We start from the raw sequence: 22,500 nt of genomic DNA, 5'->3' as shown, positions 1-22,500 counted from the left end.
ATATGTTCATAACCTTTCTCATTTATTTCTCATTTCAATTTTCTTTGACAAAACTCCGTGGAGAGCTGCTATTTATAAAAAGTTTACGGTCACTGATCAGATCAGGGAGAGAGGAAAATCGCTTACAATAGATAAGACGTGGAAATTTAAAAACGATGCTTCAATGTGTTTTTCTTGATAAACAAGATAGATGACTACGTTGGTCTCTCTCTGTATGTAAGTGTATGTACAAGAACACACACACACATATATTATATATATATACACATACGCTCTCTCTCTCTCTCTCTCTCTCTCTCTCTCTCTCTCTCTCACTGGACTGATAATAACAAAACCTGTTTAACCTTGCCATTGCATGTTTCATATTATTAAAGTTTGTATGCTATTGTTATCCTCAACCTTTTGTATACAAACTTGTTATATCGCTTGAGTAAACTAGTCACGTACCGCCTACTCCAAAGCAATAAGGAAAATAAAAGGCCACAGCAGGGAATAAGGAGATCAAAACTTGGAAGCTGAAGTGGAATAAAGCAAAAGAGTTGAGAAAGTAAAGTGAAAAGGACCAAAGAGAGATATGTAAATGGAATTTCTGAACCGCCTGAAGATACATCGGATGCTGTGAAAGAGATTGTGGTACAAGCAGCAGTTAAGGCCTCTGGGAGAACAAATGGTGAGCTACAGCAGGTAAAAATTCACATGGTAGTTGAATCAAGAGATTCAAACAGATGTGAAGGAAAAGAGGATAGCCAGAAGGGGGGTGGGGGAGAGGGGGGAAGAAGATACCAACTGCCAAAGAGGAGATGAATATAAACAGACAAGGAGAGAGAGAGAGAGAGGGAGAGAGAGAGAGAGAGAGAGAGAGAGAGGAGAGAGAGAGAGAGACGAGGAGAGAGAGAGAGAGAGAGAGAGAGAGAGTGGTATGACTACATAGTCATATGTTTTCTTCTGAATTAAGAAATATCAGATATAATATTACAATATGCATCAGGCGCCATCTAGTGGACACAGAGGGTGATGTTTTACAGCTGTTTATTATTTGTTTACTTCTTGCCAGAGAAAACAAGTCAACGAAAACTGTCTAGTCAATCTGTTTATCCTTATTTCTGTGTTGACATTAAACCCCCAGTATTTAAACACTCTTTTCGGGTTTCTCTATATTTCTCCAGTGGATTCTACAAACTATATTCCCATCAAGTTGGGAATATCTTAAAATACAAAAGTAGATCAAGCCAGAGCATATACTCTGATCTAGTTAAATGCAGTAATTATTATGGTTTTCATTTGTAGTTGACTTATTCTAAAAGGGCATTTGTATATGTAAATGCATAAAATCACGAAGATGAATACGAAACACACATATACAGTATACACATATTCACAAACACACACACACACACATACACACACACACACACACACACACATATATATATATATATATATATATATATATATATATATATATATATATATATATATATTATTTCACCAAACGTTTAGCTGGGCTCCACAAGACATTAGAAGAGTTGGAAGAACCAGGCTTACATGGCTGAGGAATATGAAATGTGAAGCAGATGATGATGAATGGAGATGAATTGAATTGGAAGCTCAAGATAGAGACGACTGGTAAAATCTAACCGAGGCCCTTTGCGTAGGCGTAGGCGTAGGAGGAGATGATATATATATATATATATATATATATATATATATATATATACTGTATATATATATATATATAGTATATATATATATATATATATATATGTGATTATATATATATGTATGTATGTATGTATGTATATATAATATATATATATATATATATATATATTATATATATATATATATATATAATATATATATATATATATGTATGTATATATATACATATATATATATATATATATATATATATATATATATATATATATATATATATATATATATACAAAACAATCCTAAAAAAGGAAAAAACAATAGTAGCCTAGTTTATCACATAACTAAAAAAAACTCACCCATTTGGTATAAAAGGGTATTTAATACCTTAATTAGGAACTAATAGCTTGTTTTTATGTCAGATGACCACCCAATCTATTTAATAATTAATCTCCCGCATTTTAATTGTCTCATTAATTGAGGCTGAAGGTCCTCTTTGATGGTGCCTCTAAGCTTCTGGATATTTGCATTTAATACAAATGACTATGTAATGGATTGGAGAGTTTTATTATGAAACTAGAAGAGAAAGGCGACCCAGAATTGGAAATGTATATGCAATGAATAGTCAAGCAAGGGGTATTAATATCACATTAGAATTCTAAATGTATCAATTTTACATCGTACATATACCAAGGCACCTCCCCCAATTTTGGGGAGTAGCCAACATCAACAAATGAAACAAAACAAAAAGGGGACCTCTCCTCTCTACGTTACTCCCAGCCTGACAAGGGACTCAACCGAGTTCAGCTGGTACTGCTAGGGTGCCACAGCCCACCCACCCTCCTCCCATCAATTTTCACCAAATAAAAGTGATAAATAGTCAAGCAAGAGATATTGATTTGATATTAGGAATTCTAAATGTATCAATTTAAAAAAATGAATAGTCAAGCAAGGGGTATTAATCTATTAGAATTCTAAATTTATCCCTCTTCAAAAAAAAAAAGAAAAAAAGGAATAGTCAAGCAAGGGATATTAATCTGATATAAGAATTCTAAATTTATCAATTAAAATATATAAATGAATTAAATAATGAATAGTCAAGCAAGGGATATTAATCTGATATTAGAATTCTAAATTTATCTACCACTGTCCCACACTTCATCACCGGTTTAATCCCTTTGATCAAAGGTCATCATTGATACAGTCCATCCACCTTCGCTTTGTTCTTCATTTTTGGTGCTTTTTATATGTTGAAAAAGGCGTGTTTATTCATACGTAATGATGAAGATGAAAAAAATATTTGCTATGCTATAGAAAACTTATTTACCGAAGGTTGCTCGATTTCGTACTATCAATCATTATCAATCGCCTTTATGAACCGATCGTTCCAATTTCAATAAATGCATTTCGTAATTACTTCTACTAATGAGAGAGAGAGAGAGAGAGAGAGAGAGAGAGAGAGAGAGAGAGAGAGAGAGAGAGAGAGAATGCTGCTCTCTTCCTATTTAACTCTAGAGAGAGAGAGAGAGAGAGAGAGAGAGAGAGAGAGAGAGAGAGAGAGGAGAGAGAGAGGAGAGAGGAGAGAGAGACGAAATGCTGCTCTCTTCCTATTTAACTCTTGAGAGAGAGAGAGAGAGGAGAGAGGAGAGAGAGAGAGAGAGAGAGAGAGAGAGAGAGAGAGAGAAAGTGTTGCTCTCTTCCTATTTAACTCTTGAGAGAGAGAGAGAGAGAGAGGAGAGAGAGAGGAGAGAGAGGAGAGAGAGAGAGAGAGAGAGAGTCGGGTTATCCTTTTAAAAGCATCTAAACGAACACAAAATATTATAGAAACTGAAAAAAGAGAGTTAAATGGAATTTAGTTAGCATATTCGTCAGCTAAAATTTTCTAGATTATCAACGTTTTTAGAAGTCGGCGATTTGTAATCATGTAACCTATTGATTTTCTGATCCCATTCGTTGAAAATTACGTTTAACAGTAACGTTAGGAGCATTTGGAGCAAATGCTTTTTTGTTGACCAGGCGGACATGAGTCTTTTTTATAGTTTATATAGGACATATTTGTTTTTGACGTTGTTAATAGTTTATATATGACATATCTGTTTTGACGTTGTTACTTTTTTTAGAATGATTTATTGTTAATTTGTTCTCTTCATTTATTTATTTCCTTATCTCGTTTCCTCACTGGGCTATTTTTCCCTATTGGAACCCCTGGGCTTATAGCATCTTGCTTTTCCAATTAGGGTTGTAGGTTGGATAGTAATAATAATAATAATAATAATAATAATAATAATAATATAAAAAAAGGAAATACTTTAGCTGCAATCACTGTAATAAGCGATTTTGATATCCTTTCGCACAGAAAAATTAGTATTTTTCTAGTTGAAAAAATTCTATATTATAAAATTATCTTTCTTATATAACATGCAAAACTAAAGTCTTACTAAATGCGCTTACTAGACAAGGTAGTTATGAATTCATTCTTGCCTGACAAGGTCGTTATGAATTAAGCTTTGCCTCGCAAAGTGATTTCGCTTGTTAGCTCACCGAGAGATAATCAACTTGCAAAGTTCTTCGGCTTCAGCAGTCGAAAAACTTCTATCGATTTTTGTTTCAGAATATCTGGTGAAAACAGTTGATGAATATCGCTAAAATGGCTATTAGATTCACCTTAGTTTTATAAGATTAAAATTAGCATTGATGCTAAAACAAACATGCTAAAGTTTGAAAATATTGCAGTATTAAAGATACGTATAATTCAATAACAAAGTTTGGTAACAATTTCGTCTTGCAGTGAAATAAACACCATTCATGAAAAATATTAGTTTGTTGTGTAGACCTATTCATATGATAATACTAAATTTTGATATGCAGGCCTATAACATATTATTTTTCTAATATGGGACATGAATTGTACGTACGTTTCTAAGTGTTCTAAAATATATAGGCAGTCACATATGTAGGGCTATTCATATCAAAGAATATCAAGATGAATTTCAATAAAATTAGAATGTATGGTATGGTGCGGCAAGATCTTTATTATAACAACAACAACAACAACAACAACAACAACATTATTATTATTATTATTATTATTATTATTATTACTTGCCAAGCTACAACCCACTTTGGAAAAGCAAGATGACAGAAGCCCAAGGGCTTTAACAGGGAAAATATCCCAGTGAAGAAAGGAAATAAAAAAAACTACAAGAGAAGTAATCAACAATCAATATAAAGTATTCAAAGAAAAGTAACAACGCTAAGATAATTCTTTCATATTGTAGCTTATTTAATAATAATAAAAATAATAATAATAATAATAATAGTAATGTTGATAATGATAATGATAATGATACTACTACTACTACTACTACTACTGCTACTACTACTACTACTACTGCTACTACTAAATAATAATAATTATAATAATATTAATAATAATAATGATGATAATGATACTTCTACTACTACTACTACTATTATTGCTACTACTACTACTAATAATAATAATAATGATAATAATGATACTTCTACTACTACTACTACTATTACTACTACTACTGATAATGATAATAATAATACTTCTACTACTACTACTACTACTACTACCAATAATAATAATAATAATAATAATAATAATAAAGTCTTGAACAGATCATCGTTTATCCTTTATCATTTCTCCCTAAATAGTGATCCACATACGATCGAAGATGGTGAAGAGGTACTCTTCTTCATTCTTGAGAATGCTTTGACACCGAGCCATTACCACTTAATTCCCTGGTGTTGGGTCTACATAATTCCTGTTGGCGTTTAATGGCCTTTTTCGCTGATAGCCAATGTTCCTTTGAGCGCTCTTCAGGATAAATCACCGAGACTACTTTACGTTCATATTTCATGATAGTAATTTAAGTGTCTCTATCTTTTCTTTGGACATTATTATTATTATTATTATTATTATTATTATTATTATTATTACTAGCCAAGCTACAACCCTATAGTCCATTTCTTTTAGCGAGTCATATTTATACCGACTCGCAAGGTGCCTTTTAGCTCGGAAAAGTTTCTTGATCGCTGATTGGTTGGACAAGATAATTATAACCAATCAGCGACCAGGAAACTTTTCCGAGCTAAAAGGGCACCGCTGCGAGTCGGTGCAAATATGACTCGCTAAAAGAAATGGACTATAGTTAGAAAAGCAAGATGCTATAAGCCCAAGGGCTCCAATAGGGAAAAATAGCCCAGTGAGGAAAGGAAATAAGGAAATAAATAAATGATGAGAATAAATTAACAATAAATCAATCTAAAAAGAGTAACAACGTCAAAACAGATATGTCCTATATAAACTATTAACAACGTCAAAAATAGATGTCATATATAAACCATAAAATGACTCATGTCAGCTTGGTCAACATAAAAACATTTGCTTCAACTTTGAACTTTTGAAGTTCTACTGATTCAACATTAGAATAAAGATCATTTAACCCCTTTAAAAAAAAAAATATATATATATATTCACACCTTAGGTCTTCCTGTTTATACAAATTACATTAAAAAATTTGAGTTTGGAGGATCATCACCAATCAGCATTTTGTGCTTTTCGTGTCAATATAATATGAATATATGATAGCAAACATACCGAGATATATAAAATTCAAGTGCAAATACTAAATCAAATGGACCCTATTCCTGAAATATATATTAATCTTTGGCACCGTCGTTCAATTAGTTCATTCTGCGTGTTGCATAAGATTTTTCATAACTCTGACCATCCTTTACATTCAGATCTCCCTGGACAATTCCATCCTGTTCGTAATACTAGGCAGGCAGTTAATTCTAATAGCCAGGCCTTCTCCATCATGAGGATCAGTACTACACAGTATTCTAGTTTTATTCCAGCTATTACCAAGTTGTGGAATGATCTTCCTAATCGGGGTAGCTGAATCAGTAGAACTTCAAAAGTTCAAAGTTGGAGCAAATTTTTTATGTTGACCAGGCTGACATGAGTCTTTTTATTGTTTATATATGACATATCTGTTTTTGACGTTGTTAATAGTTTATATAGGACATATCTGTTTTGACCTTGTTACTGTTTTTAGAATGATATATTGTTAATTTATTCTCATCATTTATTAATTTCCTTATTTCCTTTCCTCACTGGGCTATTTTTCCCTATTGGAGCCCTTGGGCTTATAACATCTTGCCTTTCCAACTAGGGTTGTAGCTTGGCTAATAATAATAATAATAATAATAATAATAATAATAATAATAATAATAATCCTGATTATTCGATAAATTTCCTCTCCAACAATTCTACCCCTCATCAAATCATGTGAAAATACTGTGGAAACATAAGGAAAAAAGTATGAGGATACTTTAAGAATACGTCAATGTATTCTAAAAGAAAATAACTTGTTCATTACGTTATGGGTGTGATTCAATTTTCGCGTTCCACAGGGAATCCAATATTGCCCATAAAAAAGGAGATCCTTTTAAAAAGCGGATATTCTAAAAAAAAGAAAGGAAAAAAAAAAATCTAGCACTATCTATAAAAAGTGGGATCTTTTAACATCGTAAAATTCTTTGACTTACTTTTTTTTTTTTGTAAGAATTCAACTTCGTGGTTACGTTGTGAGTTTGGTTGAATTTTCGTCTTCCATTGAAAATCCATTAAATTATTACTCGTAATGGTTAAATGTTTAAAGTCCACTCATGAATGACAGAGGCAAGGGAAAGTGACATTGCCCTATCGAGCAAGACAATACCCTAGAGACTCACCATATTACATATGATCAGCGCCCATGCCTCCTCTCCACCCAAGCTAGGGACCAATGAGGGCCAGGCAATGGCTGTTGATGACTCAGCTGATAGACCTATAGGCTCCCCAAAACCCCCACATCCTTAGCTCACAAGGATGGTGAGACTGCAGCGACCAAAGAAACCAATGAGTCTGAGCGGGACTTGAATCCCAGTCTGGCGTTCAACACTCATGGACGTTACTACATTGGCCACCACAACCTAAAAGAAACCAAGACTCTTTAACGATTTTCATATTTTTTATTAAAAAAGTGGGATATTCTAACGTCGTAAAACTATGAGGTTTTGGTGCTCGCTTTCCTGTCTTTTATATCCCGTCTTCTGTGTTGGATGTCATAAAAGAAAAAAAGGAAGATTAAACTGCCTCCAGACATCTAAAGTCTAGTCCCTTGAGCGTTACTATGCGTGGTTGGGTAACTGTGGCTCCCTGAAACTGACAACTCATTCCCAATGAAGAGAAGACTTTCCTTATATCATTTCCTCGTTCGGGTACTAGGTGTAGTCGACGTTGCTTTTAGATTGTGTTCCAACACGACTAGTTGCGGGAATAGTTGTTAGTTATTTTCAAAGTTCCTTTACGAATGTATCGTTTAAAAGAGATTTTGTTCGGATTATTTTTTTGTGCAAGTGGTAAATGATATACATCAAGATTTTAAGAAAATAGTTTCCTTAAGTGTTATAGTGTTTTTTTTTTAAAGTTGTACGAATAGTTGTTCGTTATTTTCCAAGTTCCTTTACGGAAGTGTCGTATAAAAGAGTTTATTGTTTGGAATATTTTTTCGTGCAAGTGATGAATGATATACATCAAGATTCTAAGGAAATAGTTTCCTTAAGTGCATTTTTTTTATTCAAGAATCTGAGCTGTAGATTGTAAGAGAGTTATAGTATTTTTTTGAAAAGTTGCGCGAATAGTTGCTCGTTATTTTCAAGGTTCCTTTAGGAAAATATAGTTTTGAAGAGTTTATTGTTTAGAATATACTTTCGAACAAGTGATGAGAGGAAAGATTAAATGGTTGTCATAGGAGATACAAGAAAGTTGAAAGACCCTGAGTCACATGAAATAGTACAATGCACAAGAAAGTTGAAAGACCCTGAGTCACAGGAAGGAGGACAATGCACAAGAAAGTTCAAAGACCCTGAGTCACAGGAAGGAGGACAATGCACAAGAAAGTTCAAAGACCCTGAGTCACAGGAAGGAGGACAATGCACAAGAAAGTTCAAAGACCCTGAGTCACAGGAAGGAGGACAATGCACAAGAAAGTTCAAAGACCCTGAGTCACAGGAAGGAGGACAATGCACAAGAAAGTTGAAAGACCCTGAGTCACAGGAAGGAGGACAATGCACAAGAAAGTTCAAAGACCCTGAGTCACAGGAAGGAGGACAATGCACAAGAAAGTTCAAAGACCCTGAGTCACAGGAAGGAGGACAATGCACAAGAAAGTTCAAAGACCCTGAGTCACAGGAAGGAGGACAATGCACAAGAAAGTTCAAAGACCCTGAGTCACAGGAAGGAGGACATTGCATAAGTGAACTTTTTTTATTTAAGAATCTGTCCTATAGATTGTAAGAGAGTTATAGTATATTTTCTATTCTATCTATATCGTAAATAGATATTTCTTTGGTGAAATGAAGTGCCAATTAAGAATAATCTCCGGAGAATTTAAGAATTAGGAAACTGAGAAGTGTGCAGAGGGACGAGTTCTCATGTGATGCAATATCCAATCATGAGATAAAAAAGAAACGAAGTTTTTGCTTTAATTATAACTTTCAAAATCAGCTTCAACTTTCTCTATACTGAGGAGATGAGACCTGTCTCAGTAAAACATATAAACGAAGTTAGGTATCCTTCAGCAAAGGCTGAAGGATACTAGAATTAGCAGATTGTGATTTTGGAAAGAAAAAAGCAAAATGATAAGTGTTGAAAACTTAGATAAAGGGCTCACCTGAAGTTGCTTGCATTAGACTCCTATTCACTAAAATATCGGTATCCTACAGTAAAGGCGCAGTTTCTGGGATACCAGAGTTACTGGATAGTGATTATGGAACGAAATAAGCAAAACAAGAAATGTTGAAAAATAGATTAAGGGTTCACCTGTAGTTTCCTGCATCATCTTCATATTCACTAAAATAGTACCGCCCACTGACAAGAATATTATCATTATTATTATTATTATTATTATTATTATTATTATTATTACATGCTAAGCTACAACCCTACTTGGAAAACCAGGATGCTACAAGCCCAGGGCCACCAACAGGGAAAATAGCCCAGTGAGGAAAGGAAACGAAAAATAAAATATTCTAAGAACAGTAACAACATATAAACTATAAAAATTTAACAAAGAAAGAGGAAGAGAAAACAGGAATAAAACAGTGTGCCCGAGTGTACCCTCAAGCAAGAGAACTCTACCCCAAGACAGTGGAAGACAATGGTACAGAGGCTATGGCGCTTACCGATTGTTTTATTGTGTGTTTCCGTGCTGACATCACCAGTTGGAGGTAAATGTTTCCACGTTTTAAACATGACAAATATAATATAAATTATCGAGAGCAAAGTTCAACTTTGTTAAAAGAGGGTGGGGAGGTGAAAAGTTAAATTTAGATACATTATTATTATTATTATTATTATTATTATTATTATTATTATATGAGGGAAACAAACTTTTGTTTTTCACGATATAAAATGCTTGAGTAGAGAGGTGGGAAAACATTTTATATACTTTTTATGTAGCATGTATAGTCTTCATTTATTATGTGTATAAAGTAATTCTCTCATTCCATTACATATTCTGGGGTTTCATTACACTCAATTCAGTGGGTAGCATTGGTTGTATGTTTTAGGTCTCTATTCATTACTGAAAATCATTGTTGTGGCCTGATTGGTAACGTCTCGGCCTGGTTAGTTCCTATAGTGTCTGCAACCTTACCATCCTTATGGGCTAAGGGGAAGCCTATAGGTCTATCTGCCGAGTCAACAGCAGCCATTGCTTGGCCCTCCCTGGTCCTAGCTTGGGTGGTGAGGTGGCATGGGCGCCGATCATATTATCATTATTACTAGCTAAGCTACAACCCTAGCTGGAAAAGCAAGATGCTGAAAGCCCAATGGTCAGTCTCTAGGGCCTTGTCTTGCTTGCTAGGGCAATGTCACTGTCCCTTACTTCTGCCATTCATGAGCGGCCATTAAAACCTTTAAACCTTCAATAAGAGACCTATAGGTCTATCTGCTGAGTCATCAACAGCCATTGGCCTGGCCCCTCCTTGGTCCTAGATTGGGTGTCCTAGATTGGGTGGAGAGGGGGGCTGGGGGCACTGATCATATTATCATTATTACTAGCTAAGCTACAACCCTAGTTGGAAAAAGCAAGATGCCTACAAGCCCAATGATCAATCTCTAGGGGCATTGTCCTGCTTGCTAGGGACAATGTCACTGTCCCTTATCTCTGCCATTCATGAGAGGCCTTTTAAACCTTCAATAAGAGAATCTCACCAGTAATCCTATTGTATTTCATTATCTTTTTCTTCAGCTGAGGTAAAACCTGCACCTGTTCTAGAGACTCACCCCCCTAGGCAAACACTTGACGATGACAGACGTGCGTCGACTCCAGTTCAAAAGTTGCCCCCCAATCTCGTCTGGGGGGAATTCCAGCCATCTTCATGTTACCGTCACGTCTTCTGTACATCAGTTGACGCTGTTTGTCAACCGTGAAAAGGTGGGTTTTAAATATACCAGATACTGATAGATCATTATTATTATTATTATTATTATTATTATTATCATTATTATTATTATTAGCTAAGCTACAACCCTTATTGGAAAAGCAGGATGTTATAAGCCCAAGGGATCCAACAGGGAAAAATAGCCCAGTGAGGAAAGGAAATGTGGAAATAAATAAACGATATAAGAAGTGATGAAAATTAAAATAAAAATATTTTAGAAACATTAACAATATTAAAACAGATATTTGATTTATAAACTATAAAAGGACTTATGTAAGTCTGTTCAATCGATAGATGGAACAGTTGATATGTGTTAACAATCCTCTAAGTGGACAAAATTTTGAGTGGTTTTCTTAATAATTAAGTTATAAACAATAATCATTTTCATTACCTTTATTTTTATTTTGTTTTTGTTTTTAACATTTATTGAGTCTATTTGTCCTTTAAATACCAAAACGAGGAGAATTTATTTTTTGATAATTTAATTGTTTTTTTTCTTCTTGGCAGCTTTTTATGACTAGCCAAACTATACCCTTAGTTAGCAAATCAGGATGCTATAACCCAAGGGCTCCAACAGGAAACATAGCCCAGTGAGGAAGGAAATAAGTAAATAAATAAACTACAAAATAAGTAATGAACAATTAAAATAAAATATTTTAAGAACAGTAACAACATTAAAATAAATCTTTCCTATATAAACTATAAAAACTTAAAGAAACAAAGATGAAGAGAAATAAGATAAAATAATGTGCCTAAGTATACCTTCAAGCAAGAGAACTGTATGTAGAAATTGATAAAATACGTCATATCCATAATAAGATGGTTTGTGAAATTTCATAAAATATGTAAAAAACTGGAGTTTTTATAATCAGATGAATATTATCTTCACCATAAAGTCAAAATTAACCAAAACGGAATAAGTGTCTAGTTTCATTTCGCAAGACTGGCTGTTTCTTTTCCTTTTCTGGTATTGACAGCTGCTTATGGTCAAAGTAATTGAAAATAGGTATTATTATTATTATTATTATTATTATTAAATGCTAAGCTACAACCCTAGTTGGAAAAACAGGATGCTATAGAAGCCCAAAGCCCCAAAAGGGAAAATAGCCCAGTGAGGAAAGGAAACAAGGAAAAATAAAATATTTTAAGAATAGTAACAACATTAAAATAAATATTTCCTACATAAACAATAAAAAACTTCAACAAAACAAGAGGAAGAGAAATATGATAGAACAGTGTGGCCGAGTGTACTCTCAAGCAAGAGAACTCTAACCCAAGACAGTGGAAGACCATGGTACAGAGGCTATAGCACTACCCATATTTAAGGGACAAAAAGGAAATACTCAACAGTATTAACCGGCTGTCTGGAAGCCCACAAGTTTCGGAATGTAGCTATCTGGGGCAGCGGCCCTAAATTTCGCAATAAGGGGATCCATGAATTAATTAAAAATTCGGCCATGGTGAGTTTTCGATGAAATGCCCCCCAGTTTCTCCCAACTCTACCCCTACCCCCCAACCCCCCGCTCAAATAACTCCCCCTAGATAGCCCGCAAAACACCCCCTCCCTCTTTGCAACGCTCTATTATTTTATTATTATTATTACTAGCTAAGCTACAGCCCTAGTTGGAAAAGCAAGATGCTATAAGCCCAAGGGCTCCAATAGGAAAAAATAGCCCAGTGAGGAAAGGAAATAAGGAAATAAATAAATGATGAGACCAAGTTAACAATAAATCATCTTAAAACAGTAACAACGTTAAAACAAATATGTCCTATATAATCTATTAACAATGTCAAAAACTAATATGTCATATATAAACAATAAAAAGACTCATGTCAGCCTGGTCAACATGAAAATATTTGCTCCAACTTTGAACTTTTGAAGTTTTACTGATTCAACTAATCGAATAGGAAGATCACTCCAAAACTTTGTAACAGCTGGAATTAAACAGGATACATTTTCAAATCGATTTGTACGTTCTGATGTTCACATTTTGGGACTGGAAAGGTTTTGGGATGGGTTAGGACCCAGCAGGGGTTTATATTTCTATTGTCAAGGGGTTTTGTTTTTCCCTTGGAGTCGTAGGCAGGGGGCTGGGATGTAGTTTATTGGAGGAGGAGGAGGGAGGGGGGGGGGGGGGGGGGGCGGTTGGAAATAAGGAGTCTAAAGTGAATCGCAGGAGTCTATTTAATATTTGTAGGAAATTAGGAACAAAGACGACTCACTCAATAATTGTAAGACAGCAGTAGTGCCATAGCCTCTCTACCATAGCCTTCCACTGTCTTGGGTTAGAGTTCTCTTGCTTGAGAGTACACTCGGGCACCACTATTCTATCTTAATTTCTCTTCCTCTTTGTTTTGCTATTTTCTATAATTCATATATGAAATATTTATTTCAATTTTACTGTTCTTAGAATATTTTATTTTAATTGTTAATTACTTCTCTTATTTCCTTGTTTCTTTCCTCACAGGGCAATTTTCCGTGCTGGAGCCCTTGGGCTTGAAGCATACTGTTTTTCCAGCTAGGGTTGTAGCATAGCAAGTAATGATAATAATAATAAAAATAATAATAATAATAATAATATTAATGATAATAATAATAATAATAATAATAATAATAATAATGATTATAAATGTTGGATTTTGACATCAAGAAATACGGTTGTTCATATAACTGACTTACTTGAATGTACATAAACATATACTGAACAACTTTTCGTGAAAAGTTTGTAATTCTTGAGTAGGGTACTCGCAGTAAGGATCATCAAGGTAACCATGTCCAAAAATATAAATGAATAAATAAATGTAAATTATATAGCTGAGTTAATTCATGTCTTATTTTGGATTCAGGTAATTTACTTTTTCATTCAATCATTATTTATATGTCTTATTTTAAAATCAAAATCAAAACGCAAATATAAATGCTAAAGTAGAATTGAGAAATAATGGAACTTTTAATGAGAGAGAGAGAGAGAGAGAGAGAGAGAGAGAGAGAGAGAGAGAGAGAGAGAGAGAGAGAGAGAGAGAGATGAGAGAGAGAGAGAGAGAGAGAGATATTATAATATGCAAAGGGTTTCCTTCTTACTGTGCACAGAAAATGATAGATTAAATCAAGTCTTCTTCATTTGCAAGAACTTCACTGACTATTCACGACTGTATCCTTTATCCTTCGCGACAGGTCGTAGAAGTAAGGACGACACATGAAAACATCACCACGAATACTGTTGATTTCACTCCTTGGGACACTTCCAGTGGCCTATACATAACGGTTCTTGAGCCCAGCAACGGACGTCTCATGATGCAAAGGTAATACGAGACAGCATCGTTATATTCGTATCAAATCTCTCTTCTTTACTTTATTGCCCAATGCCAGGGACGTAAGAATAGGCCGCTTATGAAGAGCAGAAGCAAGGGATTGTGAAAATGTCCTAGCTAGCTGTTTTATGTTCTAGAGAGTTGGCCTAGCTAGCAGTACAATGTCCTAGAGGCTGACCATATATATGATCAGCGCCCAATGTATCTCCAGCCAAGCTAGGACCAGGGAGGGTCAGGCAATGGCTGCTGATGACTCGGAATGTAGACCTATAGGTTCCCCCACATAGTCCCAACCTATAGACTTCCCCCAGAGTCCCAATTTTTAGCCCATAAGGATGATGTGGTTGTAGACACTACAAGAAACTATCGAGATCACCAGGCAAGGACGTTTCCAGTATGTCACCAAAATGAAATCGAGATTTCGAAAAAAAGACTACTGAGTGTAATGAGAAAAAATTAAAACTGAATGAACTACGGATAGAAATTACCAGATGAGGAACATTACTGTAGACCCATGCATTTACAATCTTTCACCATGAGTGGTAACTTCTCTTGCCATCTACCTGACACATGGTAGTTAAGAATTCGATGAATAGATTGTAAAACATTAATTATTATCATGAAAAAATTATCTGGAAAAACATTTAACTTATAATTCATGAGAATTAAATTTCTAATTTTGGAAACAAGGCTGGCTATTCATTTTAATTTGACAAAAAAAAAAAAAAAAAATTGGATTGAAGTTTTTTATTTCTAAATATATATTGTATTTATTGCAAAATCTATATTCATCATTTGAATTTTTCAGAGTTCTGATGACACAAGAATTCGGATCGTCTTTGGAATTACCAGCTGTGTTACAATCTATATCCTCTGGCCGCATCTTGGTCTTAGCCATCAAGGTAATATAAAGCGGTAAAACCATCAGTATAATTACGGTAAATAGGGTAATTTAGTTGCTCCTTCTTTAGTCTAAATGTTATGGATAAACTTTTTGGTACCATGAAACTAAAACACTCTTACTGGACCTATACTCAAATACTCATTTTCATTTTTTAATGAGGCGCATTTGCACAGACTTTCAGGGGTGCCCTTTTAGCTCGGAAAAAGTTTCTTACCAGATGATTAGTTGAACAAAATAATTCTAACCAATCAGTTAGTAGGAAACTTTTCCGAGCTAAAAGGGCACCCCTGCGAGTATGTGCAAAGGCGCCTCATTAAAAAAAATGTATAAATGCTTATGGAGTCAATCAAAAACTGAATTGTTATAAACCGGAATCTCCATTAAAAAAATACAGTGCCCTTTGTATTTCTAGAATACTTTTCCTCTCCGAAGTATTAGCTTTCCTATACTTTTCTTATAAATTTAAATGACTTTAATACCTTCAAGTTCCAAATAATGAGTAAATTAAAAACTTAATTATTATAAATATGAATCTGCGTTAACAATCACAGCAATCTTTGTATTTCTGGAATACTTTTCCTCTCCGAAGTAATAACCTTCCAATACTTTTCTTATAAATCTAAATTACTTTAATTCTTTAAACTTCCAAATAATGAGTAAATTAAAATCTGAATTATTATAAACAGGAATACGTTTCCTCTCCGATGTATTATCTATCCTATATGTTTCTTATAAGTCTAAATTACTTTAATACTCTCAAGCCCCAAATAATGAGTAAATTAAAAACTGAATTATTGTAAACCGGAATATTCGTTAAAAATCAAAACACACATTGTATTTCAAGAATATTTTTCCTCTCTAAAGTATAACTGACCTTGATTAAATCCACATGAGCTAGAAATGGTCGAGGAAAAAAGGCCACGTAATTGTTTGACGTTTCCTTATAGGAGAGTGACCCCAGGGGATCCTCTATGCCACCTATCTATTCATTGGAATGCGATAGACAATTAAAGAAGTCATTTTCCTCGGTGTTACATATCACTTCATCCTTTCACCGTTCAGTGATTTCAGGTTTTTAAATTTCAATGCTATTTCCATTCTTCTGAGAAGGATTATAATGTTGCTCTAGATTCTAAGGGTGATCTGGACTCTAAATTCTAGAGTCTAGATCACCATTAAAGCGGAGATTACACGTTCGAACGGTTTGTCAAACAAGGTTCGACAGACTAGTGTTTGTAGTGATGTTCTAGTTGTCGAACACGTTCGTCGAACGGTTCGAAGAAAATTAGATCTAGCGTGGCATTTGCGGGAGGGGGAGGGGGTGGGGGAGGCTTCATTATCCATAAACCTTATGGAATTGTGACTGATTCCACCTCTTCGAACCGTTTGACAAGCAGGTTCGACAACCCGGTTCGAGGAACAGTTCAACCGTATAATTTCAATTTTCTAATTAATTTTCCTTGATAGGTTCATTCGTCTCATATAAGCCTGATAGCCATTTGTATTTTAGCATTTTATCCTTCTCTCTCCCCCCCCCCCCTCTCTCTCTCTCTCTCTCTCTCTCTCTCTCTCTCTGATATATTCATAATAACTCATCAATTCATTTACATTATTAATAGTTGCTTTGTTTGAATGTTGTTTACTACTACCACTACTACTACTACTACTACTACTACTACTATGAATTAATAATGATAATAATAATAATAATAATAATAATATTAATGATGATGATGATGATAATGTTTATTATAGTGATGCACATCACTAATTAAAGTCAAGAATATATGAAAACAAGGAAAGTGTTCGGAGTAAAATAGTATGTCATAATACTGAGCCAAGAGTGAGATGAAGGTTTAAAATCCAACACCGGAAATGTACCAAAATTCTCGCTATGTAAAAAAAAAAGTTCAAATTGAACATCTGTGTTATTGTTCCATTAATTAATTCGTACGCTCTTCAATTTCCCGCTACATATTGCTTCATTTTGATATTAGAAAAATTTGTTTTTTACTGTTCTATTTTAGTTGGCAGAGTTTATCCACAACTGTATTATTATTATTATTATTATTATTATTATTATTATTATTATTATTATTAGCCAAGCTACAGCCCTAGTTGGAAAAGCAAGATGCTATAAGCCCAAGGGCTCTAATAGGGAAAAATAGCCCAGTGAGGAAAGGAAATAAGGAAATAAATAAATGATGAGAATAAATTAATAATAAATCATTCTAAAAACAGTAACAACGTCAAAACAGATATGTCCTATATAAACTATGAGTTTTACTATCATGTTGTCTTTAAGCTGTGAACTACGATACACAAATTAATGTATCTAATTAGAAATATTGATCATCCAGTACATTAATCACTTAAATTTATATCAAAATTTGCTTTCAGAAATGGCTCGTATATGTTTACATTTAACAATAAACTTGCTTTTAAATCATCATCATCATCATCACTATCATCATCATCATCATCATCATCTCCTCCTACGCCTATTGACGCAAAGTGCCTCGGTTAGATATCGCCAGTCGTCTCTATCTTGAGCTTTTAATTCAATGTTTCTCCATTCATCATCTCCAACTTCGCGCTTCATAGTCCTCAGCCATGTAGGCCTGGGTCTTCCCAACTCTTCTAGTGCCTCGTGGAGCTCAGCTGAACGTTTGGTGAACTAAAGTTATTTAAAAAAAATCGACAGATAAATTTTTTTAAATATGAAAAAAATATTATCTATTAGATGCAATAGTATTTAAAATTTATGGGCACATACAATCAATACTTCTCCATTCATCATCTCCTACTTCGCGCTTCATATTCCCCAGCCATGTAGGCCTGGGTCTTTCAACTCTTCTAGCGCCTTGGCGAAGCCAAGCTGAACGTTTGGTGAACTAAAATATTTAAAAAATCGACAGATAATTTTTTTAAACATAAAAGAATTATTATCTATTAGATGCAATAGTATTTAAATTTATAGGCACATAAAAACTCCATAATCTATTCATTTTTATTAGTTTCCAGAACATTTACTCACAAGGTTTTTTTTTAAGATAAAAATTTCTTAACCATCACACAAACATTTTTCTCTGAGAGCCAACAAGAGATTTAAGAGGGCACATAATCGTCGCAATTTGCATAGCAAAACAAATTAGATATTAATTGGGGCTCTTTGGTCGAGGAAAACAAGATATCTCATTTTCTTTAAAAAAGAAATTTTGACCTATTTTCGTATTTTCTTCCATAAAAGGCTTTCAAGTCCTGTCGAAGATTAATGTGCAACTTTTGTAATGTTGATAATATGTTTAATATCTCATCAACTGTTAATTCTCTCATAGGAAGTTTCACATTGAGATTCCTTTGACCTTCATCAAAATTAATTGAAGGAAAAATGTCCTCAAAGATCTTTAGTTGTGAACAGCACCATTGATAATAATAATAATAATAATAATAATAATAATAATAATAATAATAATAATAATAATAATAATAATAATAATAATAATAATAATAATATCATCATCATTATTATTATTATTATTATTATTATTATTATTATTATTATTATTATTATTATTGTATATATAAATTTTTTATTAAACGTGAGCAAAAATAAAGTAAACTTCCGAAAATGTGATAGTAAAATAGATAAATATAATAAATTAAAAGTAATAACTATATATTTCAAAACATCTTCGTGTGAAAACAAGAGAAATAATATAATAAGATACCAAAAAAAAAAGAAAATAAAAAACAACATAGGTAAAATGCATTTTTCAACGTCTTGTTTATTTATGAGAATAAGATCATAGTCTGTAAAGTAGACTGCCTTACTTGAAATATTGCCTAGACCAATTTGATTTTGCTACCATTTTCAACAATTTTAGATTACAGCTTTATACGTGCTTCAGAATGCATAAAATGAAACTTATTTCTTAATACTGAAGCGTGAAACTCATCAAAAAATGTTAAAATTTCCGATACAATTTGAAAAGTTTATTTGAAATCTAAGCTGAAGTGTAATTACATGAATGTTTCAGAATGACGCTGCCCTGAATTTATCGAAAAAATCGAGAGTTTTCCTCCAAGAGATGGGGGTCTCTGTGGCATCTGACTTGCAGTTTAGACAGTCGCTTGCATGGGTAGGAACTGTGGGTGGCAGAGTCTGGGCTGAGGCCACCATACTGGAGAGACGTATCAAAACTTCGAGTCAGTGGTCCTCTCCAGTAACACTTGAGGTAGATGTTCCTCGAGTGGTAGAGGGTGAGTAAGATGATATTTGGTTAGGAAACTGCTTTACAGGAATATTTTCCAATATGAATTACTCTCTCTCTCTCCCCCCCCCCCCTCTCTCTCTCTCTCTCTCTCTCTCTCTCTCTCTCTCTCTTTACAGGAATATTTTCCAACATGAATTACTCTCTCTCTCTCTCTCTACAGGAATATTTTCCAACACGAATTACTCTCTCTCTCTCTCTCTCTCTCTCTCTCTCTACAGGAATATTTTCCAACACAAATTTCTCTCTCTCTCTCTCTCTCTCTCTACAGGAATATTTTCCAACACAAATTACTCTCTCTCTCTCTCTCTCTCTCTCTACAGGAATATTTTCCAACACAAATTACTCTCTCTCTCTCTCTCTCTCTCTCTCTCTCTACAGGAATATTTTCCAACACAAATTACTCTCTCTCTCTCTCTCTCTCTCTCTCTCTCTCTCTATCCAACTGAGAAGAATGAAGCATAAGCTGAAATAAAATTAAGGATATATAGCATGTTTACCTTCCCAATGTTGGCTAAAAAAATTCCAATGTGCCTCCATACCTTACAACGAATTTTGTTATTGTATCACTAGGTTTGTAGGTATCGCGAATTCACCTTACATTATAGGGTCTCAGTCTTAAAGTGATAAAAAAAAAAAAATTAAAGCCAAATGGTAATAAATACAAGATTTTCTAAGATCTATCTGTATTCATTACCTACAGACGTCTCCTGTTTCAAATCCGGCCATGCAAAGGAGAGGGAGAGAGCGAGGTTCTGTAGCCTCTATGAAGGTTATGGTCAGCTTTGCTCCTGCGATAATCCAGCACCGTTCCTTTATGGAACACCAAGGGTGAGTATGAGATTTGCCTGTTCCTTTGATCTCTCTCTCTCTCTCTCTCTCTCTCTCTCTCTCTCAATATCTGTGATCACAAGTGACTTTCCTTAACACTACCCCTCTCCACTTTCTCCCTGAAATTTCTTTCTCACAAAACATCTCTCTCTCTCTCTCTCTCTCTCTCTCTCTCTCAAAATCTGTGATCACAAGTGACTTTCCTTAACACTACTCTCTCTACTTTCTCCCTGAAATTTCTTTCACACAAAACATCTCTCTCTCTCTCTCTCTCTCTCTCTCTCTCTCAATATCTGTGATCACAAGTGACTTTCCTTACCACTATACTCTCTACTTTCTCCCTGAATTTTCTTTCACACAAAACATCTCTCTCTCTCTCTCTCTCTCTCTCTCTCTCTCTCTCAATATCTGTGATCACAAGTGACTTTCCTTAACATTACTCTCTCTACTTTTTCCCTGAAATTTCTTTCACACAAAACATCTCTCTCTCTCTCTCTCTCTCTCTCTCTCTCTCAATGTCTGTGATCACAAGTGACTTTCCTTAACACTACTCTCTCTACTTTCTCCCTGAAATTTCGTTCACACTAAACTCCTCTCTCTCTCTCTCTCTCTCTCTCTCTCATCTGATAATCTGGTTCAGTAGAGATTATCAGTTTGTTTGAAAGTGAACTGATTTTACATGGATTAGTCTGATTGAAACCGATGAAGGTGAATACCCTCATGCTATTAGTAGTCATCAGTTAGGTCACTGTAAAGAATTAATGGGAAGATTATAAAAGATGTATTTCATATACAAACTATTAAGATCATTGTCAGGAATTATTGATTAGATAATAGAAAATGTATCTCATATACAAACTGTTATTTAAGAAAATATCCGGGAAATGTATTTACACCTATTTTCAAAGGTATCCAAATTGCCTATCAGCAATAGCTTTTTAATATCATTTGTATAGAAAACACATTTTGGCTCGCATTTGTTTACTGCTTTGTAAATATTCTAATGGAGGATTTTTTTATTTCCAAATAGTAAAAGGGTAAAGCACATGATACGTGCAAAGTTATTCATGTATTCTGTTCTCCACAAATGAAACTGTTAAATGTTTTATGCAATTCTGTCACGCCAGCAATAAGCCCTGGATACTACAAGGTCAATGGCCAGCAATGCAATTATATATATGAAAATATTAAACTGATGAAAAATAAAAAAAGATGAATATACTTTTAGTTATATAATTAAATAATTGATCTAATATATATTCATAGCTTGAAAACAGCCAAATTGAAGACGTGCCTCTTATTATAATAGCTTCAAATCGTCCGACCTACTTATACAGGTAAGGTTCATTAGATATGACTTTCATCGCTGCTTTAAATTAGAAAAAAAGACTTATTGACTTTCATCTCTATTTTAGATTAGAAAAAAAGGACTTATTGATTTCATGTCTATTTCAGATAAGAAAAAAGGACTTATTGACTTTCATCTCTCTTGTAGATTAGAGGAAAAGGACTTATTGGCTTTCTTCTCTATTCTAGTTTAGAAAAGAAGGACTTATTGAATTTCATCTCTATTTTAGATTAGAAAAAAGGGCTTACTGATTTCATCTCTATTTTAGATTAAAATAAACGGACTTATTGACTTTCATCTCTATTTTAGATTAGAAAAATGGACTTATTGACTTTCATCTCTATTTTAGATAAGAAAAAAGGACTTATTGAATTTCTTCTCTATTCTAGTTTAGAAAAGAGGAACTTATTGAATTTCATCTCTATTTTAGATAAGAAAAAAGGACTTACTGATTTCATCTCTATTTTAGATTAAGATAAACGGACTTATTGATTTTCATGTGTATTTTAGATTAGATGAAAATGCTTTATATCCCTGCCCAGAACATATGGTGTTTATTCATAAGGATAATAGCGATTATGATATGTGAGGTTAAGGCATAGACGGGTATCTGTTGGAATCTCTTTGGAGAGAGAGAGAGAGAGAGAGAG

The 22,500-nt window shown here is 33.9% G+C and overlaps 1 protein-coding gene across 1 annotated transcript in view; it reads left to right on the top strand.

Moving 5' to 3' along the window:
• Nucleotides 1-8,473: 8,473 nt before the first annotated feature.
• LOC137655503 (protein O-linked-mannose beta-1,2-N-acetylglucosaminyltransferase 1-like) overlaps nt 8,474-22,500 on the top strand; it is a 37,378-nt gene continuing 23,351 nt past the window's right edge. The window contains exons 1-7 of the mRNA XM_068389401.1: nt 8,474-8,990; nt 10,989-11,155; nt 14,357-14,484; nt 15,302-15,395; nt 19,438-19,660; nt 20,375-20,502; nt 21,769-21,839. Coding sequence (XP_068245502.1) covers nt 8,474-8,990; nt 10,989-11,155; nt 14,357-14,484; nt 15,302-15,395; nt 19,438-19,660; nt 20,375-20,502; nt 21,769-21,839 — 1,328 coding nt within the window. The remainder of the gene's footprint in view (nt 8,991-10,988; nt 11,156-14,356; nt 14,485-15,301; nt 15,396-19,437; nt 19,661-20,374; nt 20,503-21,768; nt 21,840-22,500) is intronic.

The sequence above is a fragment of the Palaemon carinicauda genome, chromosome 16, assembly GCF_036898095.1.
Source record: "Palaemon carinicauda isolate YSFRI2023 chromosome 16, ASM3689809v2, whole genome shotgun sequence".
NCBI classification, from domain to species: domain Eukaryota; kingdom Metazoa; phylum Arthropoda; class Malacostraca; order Decapoda; family Palaemonidae; genus Palaemon; species Palaemon carinicauda.
This window is presented reverse-complemented; position numbering and strand designations above follow the sequence as displayed.